The sequence below is a fragment of the Phyllobates terribilis genome, unplaced genomic scaffold (genome assembly GCF_046119375.1).
Source record: "Phyllobates terribilis strain yellow unplaced genomic scaffold, ASM4611937v1 Scaffold_3__8_contigs__length_932513732, whole genome shotgun sequence".
NCBI classification, from domain to species: domain Eukaryota; kingdom Metazoa; phylum Chordata; class Amphibia; order Anura; family Dendrobatidae; genus Phyllobates; species Phyllobates terribilis.
In genome coordinates, this window is record NW_027362763.1 from 224,101,789 (window position 1) to 224,119,913 (window position 18,125).

Genomic DNA, 18,125 nt, shown 5'->3' on the forward strand with positions numbered 1-18,125 from the left:
CCTTAGACACGGCATGAGCCCGCACATAGCCTCCTTAGACACGGCATGAGCCCGCACATAGCCTCCTTAGACACGGCATGAGCCCGCACATAGCCTCCTTAGACACGGCATGAGCCCGCACATAGCCTCCTTAGACACGGCATGAGCCCGCACATAGCCTCCTTAGACACGGCATGAGCCCGCACATAGCCTCCTTAGACACGGCATGAGCCCGCACATAGCCTCCTTAGACACGGCATGAGCCCGCACATAGCCTCCTTAGACACGGCATGAGCCCGCACATAGCCTCCTTAGACACGGCATGAGCCCGCACATAGCCTCCTTAGACACGGCATGAGCCCGCACATAGCCTCCTTAGACACGGCATGAGCCCGCACATAGCCTCCTTAGACACGGCATGAGCCCGCACATAGCCTCCTTAGACACGGCATGAGCCCGCACATAGCCTCCTTAGACACGGCATGAGCCCGCACATAGCCTCCTTAGACACGGCATGAGCCCGCACATAGCCTCCTTAGACACGGCATGAGCCCGCACATAGCCTCCTTAGACACGGCATGAGCCCGCACATAGCCTCCTTAGACACGGCATGAGCCCGCACATAGCCTCCTTAGACACGGCATGAGCCCGCACATAGCCTCCTTAGACACGGCATGAGCCCGCACATAGCCTCCTTAGACACGGCATGAGCCCGCACATAGCCTCCTTAGACACGGCATGAGCCCGCACATAGCCTCCTTAGACACGGCATGAGCCCGCACATAGCCTCCTTAGACACGGCATGAGCCCGCACATAGCCTCCTTAGACACGGCATGAGCCCGCACATAGCCTCCTTAGACACGGCATGAGCCCGCACATAGCCTCCTTAGACACGGCATGAGCCCGCACATAGCCTCCTTAGACACGGCATGAGCCCGCACATAGCCTCCTTAGACACGGCATGAGCCCGCACATAGCCTCCTTAGACACGGCATGAGCCCGCACATAGCCTCCTTAGACACGGCATGAGCCCGCACATAGCCTCCTTAGACACGGCATGAGCCAGAACATAGCCTCCTTATGCACGGCATGAGCCAGAACATAGCCTCCTTATACACAGTATGAGCCAGAACATAGCCTCCTTATACACAGTATGAGCCAGAACATAGCCTCCTTATACACAGTATGAGCCCGCACATAGCCTCCTTATACACAGTATGAGCCCGCACATAGCCTCCTTATATACAGCACGAGCCCGCACATAGCCTCCTTATATACAGCACGAGCCCGCACATAGCCTCCTTATATACAGCACGAGCCCGCACATAGACTCCTTATACACAGTATAAGTCCACACATAGCCTCTTTATAAACAGTATGAGCCCGCACATTAACTGCACCTGTTTGATCTTGTTACCTGTATAAAAGACACCTGTCCAGACACTCAAACTCCAGCCTTTCTACCATGGCCAAGACCGAGGAGCGGTCTAAGGACACCAGGGACAAAATTGTACAATATGAGCCCGAACATAGCCTCCTTATATACAGCATGAGCCCGCACATAGCCTCCTTATATACAGCATGAGCCCGCACATAGCCTCCTTATATACAGCATGAGGCCGCACATAGCCTCCTTATACACAGTATGAGCCAGAACATAGCGTCCTTACATACAGTATGAGCCCGCACATAGCCTCCTTATACACAGTATGAGCGCAAACATAGCCTCTTTATATACAGTATGAGCCCGCACATTAGCTGCACCTGTTTGATCTTGTTACCTGTATAAAATACACCTGTCCACACACTCAATCAAACTCCAGCCTTTCCACCATGGCCAAGACCAAGGAGCGGTCTAAGGACACGAGGGACAAAATTGTACAATATGAGCCCGAACATAGCCTCCTATATACAGCATGAGCTCAAACATAGCCTCCTTATATAAAGTAAGAGCCCGTATATAGCTCCCTATACACAGTATGAGCCTGCCCATCAGGGCTGTGGAGTCGGTAAGCCAAACCTCCGACTCCTCAGTTTCCATGCCACCGACTCCATGACTCCGACTCCACGACTCCCTCATACATGGCTCATAAGTGATCAATTTACTGTAGCATAGATTAATCTCAGCTTAAAGTTTAGACCCTTAGATCAGGACTAGGACAGACATTTATAGGACATTTCATAACTTTCCCAAATTCTTATGAAAAAATATTTCCCACAAACTGCATTGAACTACTGTACCCATTTTATTATATATTTTAGGAGTCGGAGTCAGTCCATTTTATACCGACTCCACAGCCCTGCTGCACATCGCCTCCTTATATACAGAAGATCACATTGTATGATTTTTACATAATTAATTTGCATTTTATTGCATGAAATAAGTATTTGAACACTTATCAACCAGCAGGAATTCTGTCTCTCACAGACCTGTTAGTTTTTCTTCAAGAAGCTCTCCTACTCTGCACTCATTACCTATATTAATTGCACCTGTTTGAACTCGTTACCTGTATAAAAGACACTTGTCCACACACTCAATCAATCACACTTCAACCTCTCCACCATGGCCAAGACCAAACAGCAGTCTAAGCACACCAGGGACAAAATTGCAGACCTGCACAAGGCTGTGATGGGCTAAAGGACAATAGTGATGCAGCTTGGTGAGAAGGCACAAGAAAGAAACACAAAATGACTGTCAATCTTCCTTGGTCTGGAGGCTCCATGCAAGATCTCGCCTCGTGGGGTAAGGATGATTCTGAGAAAGGTCAGGAATCAGCCCAGAACTACATGGAAGGTCCTGGTCAATGACCTGAAGAGAGCTGGGACCACAGTCTCAAACATTATCGTTAGTAGCACACAACGTTGTCATGGATTAAAATACCTCAGGGCAAGCAAGGTCCCCCTGCTCACGCCAGCACACGTCCAGGCCCGTTTGAAGTTCACCTATGACCATCTGAATGATCCAGAGGAGGCATGGGAGAAGGTCATGGGGTCCGATGAGACCAAAATAGAACTTTTTGGTATCAACTCCACTATCCATGTTTGGATGAAGAAGAAGGAAGAGTACAACCCCAAGAACACCGTCCCAACCGCGAAGCATGGTGGGGGAAACCTCATACTTTGGGGGTGGCTTTCTGCAAAGGGGACAAGACGACTGCACTGTATTGAAGGGAGGATGGTCGGGGTCATGTATCGTGAGATTTTGGCCAACAACCACTTTCTCTCAGTAAGTGCATTGAAGATGGGTCGTGGCTGGGTCTTCCAGTATGACAATGACCCGAAACACACAGCCAGGGCAACTAAGGAGTGGCTCTGTAAGAAGCATTTCAAGGTTCTGGAGTGGCCTAGCCAGTCTCCAGACCTGAACCCAATAGAAAATGTATGGTGGGAGCAGAAACTCAATGTTGCCCAGCGACAGCCCCGAAACCTGAAAGATCTGGAGAAGATATGTATGGAGGAGTGGGCCGAAATCCCTGCTGCAGTGTGTGCAAACTTGGTTAAGAACTACAGGAAACGTTTGACGTCTGTAAATTGCAAACAAAGGTTTCTGTACCAAATATTAAATTCTGTTTCTCTATTGTATCAAATACTTTTTCATGCAGTAAAATGCAAATGAATTAGGTAAAAATCACACAGTGATTTTCTGTTTTTTATTTTTAGATTCTGTCCTCACAGTTGAAGCGTACCTTTGATAAAAATTACAGACCTCTCCATTCTTTGTAGGTGGGAAAACTTGCAAAATCTGCAGTGTATCAAATACTTATTTTCCCCACTGTATATACAATATGAGCCTGTACATAGCCCCCTATATATAGTAGGACTCCGCATATAGCTCCCTATATACAGGATGAGCCCCCATATAGTCTCCCATATACAGCATGAGCCACAAATAGCCACCTGTATACAGTATGAGCCCTCAAAGGCTCCTATACAGTACAGGCCCTCACATATATCTCTCAGTACAGTATGAACCCCCCACATAGCAACCTATATACAGTAAGAGTCCTCATATAGCCCATATATACAGTAAAGGCACATATCCCATACACATATTAATAAAAAAAAACACCACATAGTCACCTCGCTCCCATTACCCTGGTGCTCTGCTTTGGTCCCCGGGTTCCACTTGTACTTGTGGCGCGTACAAGCTGGCGCGCGCTGGCAGATGACATCATTGCAGTAGCACGTCACAGCAGAGGTGACAGGAGCTCCCCTGGAACTGCACTGCTATTCTGTATCAGGAAAGCTCCCTGCAGCGATGTGTGCCGCCGATGGCACACAAAACATAGAGGGCAATCTGGCCATGGGCTCCCCGGCAGTAGCCCAGATTGGCCTTATTATAATCCGCCTATGACTAAAACGCTCCAGTGTTCGGTACTCGAATCGAGCAGGTTGGACGCTCTGACGGGCTCGAGTAACAAGTATAATGGAAGTCAATGGGAAACTTGAGCATTTTTCTAGAAAATCCTACAAGGAGGGCTGGGGGGAGGCAGGACAAGGGTCTAATGAAATTGTCCCAGACCTTTCATAGTGTTCCCCTGCCTCTGTTGGACCTGGTGTGTGTCTCCCTTGTCTCTCCTCCTTGTTTGCCCAAGAATCTATGACCTCTGCCCCCAGCGTTATCAGATGGGAATTTTTGTACTAATTGTTCGACTAGGGCCTTCTGGTATTGCACCATTTTACTAGCCCTCTCTGCCGCAGGAGGGAGAGATGAAAAGTTATCCTGGTAGCATAGGTCGAGAAGGGTGAACAACCAATAATCATTGTTGGCAAAAATAGATATAACGCAAGGGTCACGGAAAAGGCAGCGGGACATAGAGTCAGCCATATGTGCCAGACTAACAGGCACCCACCAAGAGGACGACTCTCCTTCTCCCCTTCAGCCCATCCACACTGAACAGATGGGATGAAGCTGGTCTGGGTACTACCCTCTGTAGTGCAAGCAACCATCTCACCTTCCTCCTTCTCTGCCTCTTCCTCCTACTCATTATCACCCAATCCAGACTGAGAAGATGTGATGAAGCAGGGCTGGGTAGTATCACACTGTGTACTTTCCTCCTCCATCTCCACCTGGTCCACATGCAAAGCTTCCTCTTTAAAGGGAACCTGTCACCAGAAAAAACATTATTAACCTACAGATATTATTATTTATTATTATAGTGCCATATATTCCATGGCGCTCTACATGTGAAAGGGATATATATAGCGCAAACAATTACAATAAATCTTGAACAATACAAGTCGGCGACTCGTTCAGGAGGAGCGAGGACCCTGCCTGCGAGGGCTCACAATCTACAGGGGATAGGGGTAATCTGCAGGTTAATAGCGTTATTATGCTGCCCGGTGCCTGCAATTAGCTGCGGGGTGAAAATTAACTTTCTCACCTGCAGCATTCCCGTTTTAGTCACAGGGGCGGTGCTGGTTTAGCCACTGCTCTGAGAGTATTGAGCAGCAGCTGTAACCGTGCCCCCGGCCCTGACTCACGGCTGCGCCCCAATTCAGAGCCAGGGCACGGTTTCAGTCACGGGGGCGGCGCTGGTTAATCTGCAGGTTAATGGCGTTTTTTTATGGTGACAGGTTTCCTTTAATTGTGAGCTGCGAGTTTTTGAGTAGACACAGAGGCGGGATGGTTACGCGGATTATGGCGTCATCGCCGCTCACCATCTTGGTTGATTCCTCAAAGTTTTGTAGAACCTCACAGATCAGGGTTGCCAACTTTTTTTCTTTACAACTTGTCAAAAAATCACGGACAGCCAACTTTATTTTTACGGACACATTAGAAGACCATAATAAATCATTATGATTATAAGTGATATACAGTACAGACCAAAAGTTTGGACACACCTTCTCATTTAAAGATTTTTCTGTATTTTCATGACTATGAAAATTGTACATTCACACTGAAGGCATCAAAACTATGAATAAACACATGTGGAATTATATAAGTGTGAAAGAACTGAAAATATGTCTTATATTCTAGGTTCTTCAAAGTAGCCACCTTTTGCTTTGATGACTGCTTTGCACACTCTTGGCATTCTCTTGATGAGCTTCAAGAGGTAGTCACCGGAAATGGTTTTCACTTCACAGGTGTGCCCTGTCAGGTTTAATAAGTGGGATTTATTGCCTTATAAATGGGGCTGGGACGATCAGTTGTGTTGTGCAGAAGTCTTGTGGATACACAGCTGATAGTCCTACTGAATAGACTGTTAGAATTTGTATTATGGCAAGAAAAAAGCAGCTAAGTAAAGAAAAACGAGTGGCAATCATTACTTTAAGAAATGAAGGTCAGTCAGTCCGAAAAATTGGGCAAACATTGAAAGTGTCCCCAAGTGCAGTTGCAAAAACCATCAAGCGCTACAAAGAAACTGGCTCACATGAGGACCGCCCCAGGAAAGGAAGACCAAGAGTCACCTCTGCTTCTGAGGATAAGTTTATCCGAGTCACCAGCCTCAGAAATCGCAGGTTAACAGCAGCTCAGATTAGAGACCAGGTCAATGCCACACAGAGTTCTAGCAGCAGACACATCTCTTCAACAACTGTTAAGAGGAGATTTTGTGCAGCAGTCCTTCATGGTAAAATAGCTGCTAGGAAACCACTGCTAAGGACAGGCAACAAGCAGAAGAGACTTGTTTGGGCTAAAGAACACAAGGAATGGACATTAGACCAGTGGAAATCTGTGCTTTGGTCTGATGAGTCCAAATTTGAGATCTTTGGTTCCAACCACCGTGTCTTTGTGCGACGCAGAAAAGGTGAACGGATGGACTCTACATGCCTGGTTCCCAACGTGAAGCATGGAGGAGGAGGTGTGATGGTGCTTTGCTCGTGACACTGTTGGGGATTTATTCAAAATTGAAGGCATACTGAACCAGCATGGCTGCCACAGCATCTTGCAGCGGCATGCTATTCCATCCGGTTTGCATTTAGTTGGACCATCATTTATTTTTCAACAGGACAATGACCCCAAACACACCTCCAGGCTGTGTAAGGGCTATTTGACCAAGAGGGAGAGTGATTGGGTGCTACGCCAGATGATCTGGCCTCCACAGTCACCAGACCTGAACCCAATCGAGATGGTTTGGGGTGAGCTGGACCGCAGAGTGAAGGCAAATGGGCCAACAAGTGCTAAGCATCTCTGGGAACTTCTTCAAGATTGTTGGAAGACCATTTCCAGTGACTACCTCTTGAAGCTCATCAAGAGAATGCCAAGAGTGTGCAAAGCAGTCATCAAAGCAAAAGGTGGCTACTTTGAAGAACCTAGAATATAAGACATATTTTCAGTTGTTTCACACTTTTTTGTTAAGTATATAATTCCACGTGTTAATTCATAGTTTTGATGCCTTCAGTGTGAATGTACAATTTTCATAGTCATGCAAATACAGAAAAATCTTTAAATGAGAAGGTGTGTCCAAACTTTTGGTCTGTACTGTAGTTCTACAGCCCATAAATCAATCATTTATGAAGACTTCGCTGCATTCACTGTGAACTGTTAAAGGATGATAAATACAGTCATAAAAATCTGTACAGGTCTCTCACACTTTAAAAAAAAAAAATCACGGAAGCATCAAATTTTTTTTTTACGGATGGTGGAAAAGAGTGCCTTATTTTTACAGACTGTCCGGGAATTTCTGGACGGTTGGAAACTCTGTCACAGATGTCAGACATCCATGCCCACTTATTGGTTGTCATGTGCGGTGGCTGACCAGAGTACCGACGGGCATGTTGTAGCTAATATTCAGCTACTGCCCTCTGCTGCTCACAAAGTCTTGCCAACATGTGTAATGTGGAGTTCCAGAGCATGGTCACATTGTGCACCAGTTGATGAGCTGGCACTTGCAAGCGCTGCTGCAGCAGTGCCAGAACGGCAGCAGCTGTAGTTGACTTGTGGAAATGGGGGACACATGCTGCGTACCTTCTCAAGTAGTTATGGCAAATCTGGGTACGTTTTCTGAGATCGCTGAACCACTAAGTTGAGCACGTGGGCCAGGCATGGTACGTGTGCGAGCTTGCCAAGATCTGTCTGGTCTGTTATATCTTTCCACAACACTGCAGCGGTGTGCAGTTTGTCACCTAAACAATTTTGTTTCAGCAGAGCCTGTTGCCGCTTCACCGAGGCAATGCTGCAGTGCTTCCAGCTTGCGACTGATATGGACGACGTGCTCCAAGATGACAATTCAGAAATGGAGGAGGAGGAGGAGGGCTGCAGGAACTGGTGTAGGAGGTGGAGGAAACTCTGATGGAACTAGGGCCCGCCCTCCTTGGAGTCGGTAGCACATATGCCGTCCCAGGGTCCGATTCGGTCCCAGCGTCCACAAGGTTCACCCAGTGTGCCATCAGGGAAATGTAGCGTCGCTTGCCACAAGCACTTGTCCATGTGTCGGTCGTTAAGTGGACCTTCCCAGTAACTGTGTTGGTCAGGGCATGGGTGATGTTATGGGACACATGCTGGTGTAAACCAGGGACGGTACACAGGGAAAAATAGTGGTGGCTGGGGACGGAGTACCATGAGGTTGCGGAAAGCCTCAGTGTCCAAAAGCCTAAACGGAAACATTTCCAGGGGAAGCAGTCTGGAAATATGTCTGTTTACTGTATAGACCTGTGGGTGGCTGGGTATTTTCATTTGAGTTCCAAGGCCTGGGGTAGGGAAAGCTGAACGCTGCGCTGGGTTGAGGAATTGAATGTGGTTGCTGATGGTGCTTGAGAATGTGCAACAACAGGTGCAGGGTGGGAGGCATTCGTGCCTGCCTCGTTGACAGGGGATTGGCAAGCACATAGCACAGGGGAAGAGGCATTGGTGTCACCCGTAGACACGGATTATGAACCCAGGCATTCGGCCCACCTAGTCAGGTGATTTGATGACATGTGCCTGAGCATGCTGGAGGTGGTCAGTCTGGTAGTAGTCAGGCCCCTGATCTTGGCACGGCTCAGGTTACAAATGACCATTCTTTTATCGTCCGCACTTTGTTTAAAAAAAAAACGCCAGACTGGGGAACACCTAACCCTTGGCCTGGGAACTTGCCACATGCAGGTACTTTGGAAACAGTTGCCTGCCTTCTCCCTCTGGCCACCCAACTGTCTCTTCCTGCCTGTTGCGGTGCTGCGGATTCCTCCCCCTCTGTGTTGCTGGCCTCGCTCTGCATAGCACCTTCCCAGGTTGGGTCAGTGACTTCATAGTCCACCACCTCATCTTCCACTTCCGCATTCTGGTCCTCCTGACTTGTTGACTTAACATCACTTGTTAGCAACTGTGTCTCATCATCTACCTCTTGAGACACTAATTGCCGTTCCCCACCCGATGCAGCTGGACAATCACAGTAATTCCAGTATCCAACGTATGTGTATGTCTGGCAATCCCCGCATATTTATTGGCTGCCTAACAGGCTCGAGCACCCGCGATACTCGATCGAGTAACGAGCACCCAATGCTCGATCGAGTATCGAGCACGCTCGCTCATCACTAGTAGTGAGGCCATGAGGAGATTGGTGGGAAGCTGGGCTGGCAGTTGGGGGAAGTGTCAGACTGGGGTGCCCCAGTAGCACTGCGTCTAGGGGCCCACTGTACAATGCTCAGGCTAGGTTCACACTAGTGTTGTAGTTGTTAGGGGGCTCAGTCCTAAGTTCCATCACATTCACTAGAAGAACAGGAGGTACGTGCTGCAACTTTTTTTCCCACTTAAAAAGATACAGCCCCTAACAAAAAGAAAACCCGTTTTTATTCATCTGTTTCTTTCCATCACCATTTGTGTCTGTCATGTAACAGCTCCATCTCTTTCAGGAGTTAAATTTTTCTGTTCCTATCACAATACAGACAAAATAAAAAAGACCTCTGAACGCTATGTGATCCCAGCTATAACTGTTCATTTTTTAGGCTTTCAGACTACAGTATCGTTTTTAGTTTCCCAGAGCCATGTTTTATTTTGGGTTCATGTAAGGGCTTGATTTTTTTCAATGCAATGAACTGAGGGTGCGTATCATTTAAAGGGGTTGTCCTGTATCAAGGATTATAACTACTGGGGAACAATTTTGAACATAATTTTAGTTGACTTCGATTTTTCTGCTGATTTAGACTAAAACTGACACGCTGATTTCAAAACTGCGGTTATTTTCTTCCATCATGTCAGTTTTTTTCGCTACAGTTCATCTTAATGTGATTACTCTGGGCTGGATTGAGGGTAGCACTAGTGCTCTACTATTGGCCAAGAGTGAACTGCCCTTGAGTGGGGAGGGGTGGAGGACGATCTTGGCCTCAGGCAACAGGTTGTAATTTGTCTAGGCCAGAGGCGGGTGTGACGACACCGCGTTTATTCTTAATTATGCCAGACGTATTATTCAGTAGGCCCGGGGGCATGAGCTATTGTTCATATGAGATTGAATGTTCACTCTTATTGTAGGTTGAATGGTTGCTGACGACCTATTGTATCAGTCCTTGCAGCTTATTGTTCTGCTACCCTTGAAGGACAAATATGCAGGTTAATTGAACAATTGATGTTTGTTAATATGTTGATTACCCATCGTATCAGTCCATGCAGCTTGTTGTTCCGCAAACTTTACAGGACAAAATATACTGGTTAAATGAACACTCAAACAACAAGTTATGACCTCCTCCCACCTTCCCTTAATCCTGTTGAAAAATGCCTAAATAAGAGCTGTGAACTGCCTCTGTTTCCAGACAGACTCTACGGAAAAGCAGCCAGGGAATCACGGCACCAACTGGAGGAATACAGATTTGCTCCACTGACCATCATTGAACCCTCAAAGACATTTGGGGGAACCTGGCCACATACATCAATGTACTCTGTCAGCTTCCCGCTATCTCCTCTCTCTGGGTGCCCCCAAAAGAGGGTTGTGCGACGGGTTGGGGTAGTTGGCTCCGGAAGCCCCAAAGCTGTAGATGTTCTAATTCACAGCGAGCCAGCTGAAGGGTGAGACTATGTAATTTGTACCATCTTGTATATTTGCTGGGACTGTACTATTTGTTATTGTCTGTTGGTGGTTCAATAAAGTATCACCCCATTGTGTTACCCTCAACCTGTGTTGTCTTAGTATTCTGCTCATAGGGAAGTAGTGCAGGCGTTCAGTGAGATGAGCTCTGGTCCATGCGGTCTTTCTTATGACAGCCAGACCAGCAGATGGGAGCACCCTCTGACTCTCGTGTCTTCATAGTGGGCAATTAATTTTTCTGGTAAGCCACATGAGAGACCGTAACAGTTGTGGAGGACCAAACCAATAGGCTGAAATTAATTCTGCTCAATATTAGTATTAAAATTAATATAAAATAATTATTAATATGTTATGACCTAATATTGAGCAGACCTTAAGTATCCATGGTTAAGAACACTAGCAACTAGATAACTGTCACTATATCTGTGGTCGTAACCATGGATACCTAAGGTTTTGCAATGCCTGAGGAAAGGCATAGGGAATCATAAAAACGATACTACATATCTAAATGGGGATATTTGCTAATATTATTATTATTACACTTACTTCATATTGGGAAAGGATTTTGGAGAAGGAAATACCCCTTTAAGCTAGGGTTGCAGAGTGGAACATAGAAATGTTAATTGTATTTTGTTACTTGATAAAAAAAATATTTGAAAACAAAAGAAAAATGTAAATCAAATCAATATTTGGTGTGACCACACTTCCTCCTTTGCCTTAAAAACAGCATAAAAACATCAATTCTTCTAGGTACACCTGCACAAAGTTTTTGAGGAAACTCGGCTGGGTGGTTGTTCCAAGCAAACTAACCACAGATCTCTCTTCTGTCTCTTCATGTCATCCCCGTCACATTCACCGATTTTGATATCAGGGCTCTGTGGAGGCCATAGCATCACCTCCAGAATGTCCCTCACCTTCCAACAAACCGCCACTACATCATACACTGTCAGAACATGATATCTCATTAGTTAATGCAAGATGAGCTCTCATGTCTGTGACTAAAAGAGTGCCATCTCCTGCATTATTGCAACAAGTACGCTATATTTATCTAATACCAGTAATATCATATTACATACAGTGGCATAACTATAGTCTGATGGGCCCCGGTGCAAGATTTGGACCGGCACCCCCATCCTTAATACATTTTATGTATGCATCCTATATTCTGGTATAAATGTCCCCCGTTCTGCTGCTGTTCTTTAACGTATAGAAAAAAATAAGCCATTATACTCCCCAGGGGCGTACATAGACGTCATGGGGCTCCATAGAAGAAGTATAAACGCACTCCCCATAGTCATCCATGTAGTATAATGCACAGCTCATAGTCCTCCATAAAGTATAATGCACACATCATAGTCATCCATAAAGTATAATGCACCCCCATAGTCATCCATAGTAGTATAATGCACCCCATAGACATCCTATAAAATATAATTCACCCTCATAGACATCCATAGTAGTATTATGCACCCCCCATTGACACCCATAGTAATATGGCCAATATATATTTTTTTAAATAAATAAAATGCTCACCGTTCCTTCGCTCCTGCGCCGGGCGCATCCTCTTGTGGTGCCAGCATGACTCTGCGTGTGACGTCACTGCCATGCGCCCTGTCACATGCACGCCGAAGTCAGCTGCTGGCCTTTGATTGGCTGGCAGTGTGTATTGTGGCGCATGAACCCATGCGCCACAATACTTCAGCAGTATGTGCCATCACCCGCCAGGCCCAGTCGCAGCGGCGATCGCTATGCCCCTGGTCACATATCTACGTTTGCAGCATTATAGCACTAGATACCTCTGTGCAGTAAACTACAGCACACCTCCATTTCAGGGCTACTGTACAAGAACAAATTTCTCAGGAACCCTTGGTGTTCTGGCAGTCCTACCAATGAAACGTGATGGCTCCTCCAGACAATATACCATCGCTCTTTTTAATGGTAAAATCTCCATTAAAAGATGTCACAGATTAAAACAATAAGATTTGCTGTGGATTTTATGTTTAGATTGCAGACCTAAATGCAATATTACCTAAAACAATATAATGCATAGTATTAGGATATCAGCAAGCCCCAGGCACAAACCAATCAGAATGAAGCTCAACCTCTTCGATTCATGGTGTTACGCACACACCCGGACTGTCTGGCGTGAGCATGATTAGTGATCTCACTGGACCATGAACCGAGGAGTGCCTGGAGGGGCGTAACTAAGTATCAACTCGGTCCGACCAAGGTCACACGGCGGCTCAGTCGACTCCGTGAACCAGGGAGGAACCGAGCAGAGGGACCAGGTGCGATTCCAGGTCAGACCCCGGTCACAGCTGTTGACCCACACCGGGGAATGCAGGAACAGGCAGGTTAGGCTGGCATACAGACAGGTGGGTACTGGCAGGCACGGCTGGTATGCAGACAGGTGGGTATTGGCAGGCACGGCGGGCATGCAGACAGGTGGGTATTGGCAGGCACGGCTGGCATGCAGACAGGTGGGCACTGGCAAGCACGGCTGGCATGCAGACAGGCGGGTGCTAGCAGATAGGAACACAAGCAGGATAGGGACCAGTACAGACTGGGACACAGGAACGGAGTAGCAGGTGCGGTGTCGCAGGTGCAGTAGACAAGCAGAGCAGAGCAAAACCCGCAGGTGCGGTAGACAAGCAGAGCAAAACCCGCAGGTGCGGCAGACAAGCAGAGCAGAGCAAAACCCGCAGGTGCGGCAGACAAGCAGAGCAGAGCAAAACCCGCAGGTGCGGCAGACAAGCAGAGCAGAGCAAAACCCGCAGGTGCGGCAGACAAGCAGAGCAGAGCAAAACCCGCAGGTGCGGCAGACAAGCAGAGCAGAGCAAAACCCGCAGGTGCGGCAGACAAGCAGAGCAGAGCAAAACCCGCAGGTGCGGCAGACAAGCAGAGCAGAGCAAAACCCGCAGGTGCGGCAGACAAGCAGAGCAGAGCAAAACCCGCAGGTGCGGCAGACAAGCAGAGCAGAGCAAAACCCGCAGGTGCGGCAGACAAGCAGAGCAGAGCAAAACCCGCAGGTGCGGCAGACAAGCAGAGCAGAGCAAAACCGAAGGTGCGGTGAACAAGCAGAACCAGATACACACAAGGTACTTACAATGAAGTAGCGAGTGTACACAAAACTCACAAACAGAAGTTCAGAGACAACGAGTTGGAGTTACGTGCAGGTTCAGACACTGCAGGAAAAGGGAAGGTTCGGACATAGAGACAAACAGGTAACGGGCTAGGACACTGTTCAGACAGGAACTGAACCAGGAACAAGATACAGGAACGAGCCTGGGAACTCAGCCCCCAGGGTGGCGGAAACAGACTAGAAGTCACAGATACAGGCCTGGGTATACAGCCCCCAGGGTGGCGGAAACAGACACGATACAGGACAGGACCTGGCAACTCAGTTGCACAGAACAAACTGAATGAAAGTGTTGATCAGGCACCCCCTACTGGGTGGAGGGGGTTTAAGTATCCAGTGACTCACAGCAATAGGCTGGGGAGGAATTAGGAGTGCGCACACAGTAACTATAAGTATCAGGAAATAGCCACGCCGCCGCCCTAAGCAATCAGACAAGAGACACAGCAGGTAGTGGAGCAAAGTGTGCAGCCTGGATTGATAGGAAAGATGGCGGTCTTGCATGGTGGGAGGGGGTAAGCCATGCTAGCACACCGCCAGGGATGTTACACATAGCCACTGCATGCTCTGTACACCTCAGTGTGACCACCTCTCCACTGTAGTACATGGAGAATGGAGCAGTCGGGAAATGGAGATCTCTGGTCAGCAGACCTCTGTTCTCTCAATATGCGAGTTATGCAGCTATCATACATTTATAGGCCGGATTCACGACCAAACTCAGCCTTACAGTAAATACTCCAGAAAAGAAACTATCGGCAGAAGTAATGAGCATGTTTCTTATTCTGTGAGGATTCCACGTGGAAAAGCCAGTTTAATGACACATTATTGTCGGCCTTCGATTCCTCTTGTGGGTCCCTATTGAATGTTAGATTTGCCATAGTTAAATCCTCAATGTATGACCTGTGCCCACTTGGGAAATCTCCACAAACGTCCGAGAGGCTCCCAGAAAAAGTGGACACTTCCTTGACTTCTGGAAGAGTTAGCAAATTACTTGGGCACCAGAAAAACTATGTATGACACTTGGATGTCTGTCAGCTTCAGAGCCGGATGTCCAGTTTATGAAGGCAGAAAATGGGGCACGAGGGGGCATGACATGTAACAGGTGCCGTGGTTACAGGCAGAAATTATCATCAGCACAATTCAATGATGGCCTCCATGATAAGCCTTCTGTTACTGTCAATCTTGAAATTAAGAGGTCAAACTTCCCCACTTCTCTTCTACAAGATGGCTCCTCAAAGCCCCTCCTCCATCGCACACTGCTTCCCACGGGCCCCCTCCTCCATCGCACGCTGCTCCCCACGGGCCCCCTCCTCCATCGCACGCTGCTCCCCACGGGCCCCCTCCTCCATCGCACGCTGCTCCCCACGGGCCCCCTCCTCCATCGCACGCTGCTCCCCACGGGCCCCCTCCTCCATCGCACGCTGCTCCCCACGGGCCCCCTCCTCCATCGCACGCTGCTCCCCACGGGCCCCCTCCTCCATCGCACGCTGCTCCCCACGGGCCCCCTCCTCCATCGCACGCTGCTTCCCACGGGCCCCCTCCTCCATCGCACGCTGCTTCCCACGGGCCCCCTCCTCCATCGCACGCTGCTTCCCACGGGCCCCCTCCTCCATCGCACGCTGCTTCCCACGGGCCCCCTCCTCCATCGCACGCTGCTTCCCACGGGCCCCCTCCTCCATCGCACGCTGCTTCCCACGGGCCCCCTCCTCCATCGCACGCTGCTCCCCACGGGCCCCCTCCTCCATCGCACGCTGCTCCCCACGGGCCCCCTCCTCCATCGCACGCTGCTCCCCACGGGCCCCCTCCTCCATCGCACGCTGCTTCCCACGGGCCCCCTCCTCCATCGCACGCTGCTTCCCACGGGCCCCCTCCTCCATCGCACGCTGCTTCCCACGGGCCCCCTCCTCCATCGCACGCTGCTCCCCACGGGCCCCCTCCTCCATCGCACGCTGCTTCCCACGGGCCCCCTCCTCCATCGCACGCTGCTTCCCACGGGCCCCCTCCTCCATCGCACGCTGCTTCCCACGGGCCCTCTCCTCCATCGCACGCTGCTTCCCACGGGCCCCCTCCTCCATCGCACGCTGCTTCCCACGGGCCCCCTCCTCCATCGCACGCTGCTTCCCACGGGCCCCCTCCTCCATCGCACGCTGCTTCCCACGGGCCCCCTCCTCCATCGCACGCTGCTTCCCACGGGCCCCCTCCTCCATCGCACGCTGCTTCCCACGGGCCCCCTCCTCTATCGCACACTGCTTCCCACGGGCCCCCTCCTCCATCGCACGCTGCTTCCCACGGGCCCCCTCCTCCATCGCACGCTGCTTCCCACGGGCCCCCTCCTCTATCGCACACTGCTTCCCAAGGGCCCCCTCCTCTATCGCAGACTGCTCCCCATGGCCCCTCATTGCCCTCTTCTTCCACTTATATCTCCCCATGCTCCCCCTTATTCTGGACCATCACTTTACCCCCAGACACCGCTGTCAGGCCTCACGCCTCCCTCTCAGCTGATTCCCCTTTCCCTCTGCACATGATTACCTTCCATGCCCTGTATTTATTAGGAGTAAACCCCGCCCTTTCTAGTCCAGCCATGTGACCTGTAGATCACGTGATTTATCATAACCAAGGCCCAGTTTATCTAGTCTAATGAGAGAAGCAGTGCTGCCCGTCACCCTCCGCTCTCACCCGGGAAGAGGCGGATACTTGTAGTCTCAGCCCCGTGTACCGCGCCGTGACTAGGACTCAACTACACCGGACAGCTCCATTGTAAACACTACTCGCATCACCCCGTGTTCTCTCATGACTCCGCCCTCGCTCGTTTCTTATTGGGTAGCATTGTATCCCCGTGACTTTGATTGGGTTCCGGGACATTTGCTGAGCCCTGATTGGCTGTGACTTGAGGCGTGTACCAGGAGCAGTGTCGGGGTGTGAGGGCGGGAAAGGCGGCTTGTACCGGCTCAGTGCGGACGCTGCGGCTCTCCTGCGTGTCGCCATGTGGGGATTCCAGAGGTAACGCTGTGTGTGTGTTATGTGCAGCGCTGTGCCCGGAGCTTTGTACACTGCGGGCGGGGAGTTGTGATCTCATCATTGGAGTTGTGAATGGCGTCAGTCACTATACCGCACGGAGTGCACCTAGTGCAATGCTGAAAGATACATGCCATGCCGCCATTGTTTTTATAGCGTTCATTGTGCAATAGAAATTACCTGGTTATTCTCCAGGACACTACCATTGTGGAGAGGGCAAACTTTATTTCTTTGTACAATATAGCGGAAGCCCGGCAGGGTCAAACCACCGCAGAGGCTGCAGCATCTGAACGGTTAAACGGGTTATCCACTACTAGGACAATCCCTCCTCATACCCCACGCTTGGCCCCGAAAAATAATAAAGCCTATAGTCCTTTCCCGTGCCGAAGCCGTTCCAGCACTCACAGTCCCAGGACTCTCGTGTGGTTGTGGTGTCATGTGACCCTGGTGCCCAATCAGCGCTGGCGTCACTGTCTCCGCCTGTGGAAGTTTTGAACATGAAGAGGAGGTCAGAGATCAGCCTCAGCCTGGACTTCCTCTTCATGTTCAATTTGACAGGAGGTGGGAACAGTGACGCCAGGCTGACGTGTCACCACAACCACACAGGGACCCCGGAACCGCTCCAGCACGGGAGAGGACTATAGGTTTTTGTATTTTATCAGGGCCAAGTGTGGAGTATGAGACGGGGTTGTCCTAGTAGTGGACAACTTCTTTAAACAGTGCTAGCTCCAATCCCAGCTGCATAACTCAGCCGACACCTGCACTGTATGGAGCGAGCACAGCTCCTAACCTCACCCCCTCTTTGATGGATAGATGTGCGTCATGGAGGGGAAGGGGTTATATACTCTCTTAATCAGAGCCCCATTATGGGGGTCCCAGCAGGCACCTAAGAATGTTTAGCAAGTGCCAGGATCATCTTCAAATGAGGATTGGGTTACGGGATTGGTTTAACTCCAGCGCAGACTTTGCTCAGGAATGGCAGCAAGCCGGTGTCAATGCATCTGCGCACAGTGAGGTGGAGGCTGGCCAGGTGTCAAGGACGGCAGCTAAGAAGCCA

At 49.5% G+C, this 18,125-nt stretch overlaps 2 protein-coding genes across 2 annotated transcripts in view; one reads left to right on the plus strand and one right to left on the minus strand.

Moving 5' to 3' along the window:
- The window catches only part of HPS3 (HPS3 biogenesis of lysosomal organelles complex 2 subunit 1), a 69,595-nt gene extending 52,970 nt beyond the window's left edge, over positions 1-16,625 (minus strand). The window contains exons 1-2 of the mRNA XM_073674644.1: positions 16,583-16,625; positions 4,936-5,086 (exon numbers count right to left, since the gene is read on the minus strand). The gene's annotated coding sequence lies outside the window, so the exon portion shown is untranslated. The remainder of the gene's footprint in view (positions 1-4,935; positions 5,087-16,582) is intronic.
- A 290-nt stretch (positions 16,626-16,915) lies between these two features.
- Positions 16,916-18,125, plus strand: part of HLTF (helicase like transcription factor) — a 103,844-nt gene continuing 102,634 nt past the window's right edge. Inside the window, exon 1 of the mRNA XM_073674646.1 lies at positions 16,916-17,053. Within this exon, the coding sequence (XP_073530747.1) occupies positions 17,037-17,053 (17 nt within the window). The 5' untranslated portion in view covers positions 16,916-17,036. The remainder of the gene's footprint in view (positions 17,054-18,125) is intronic.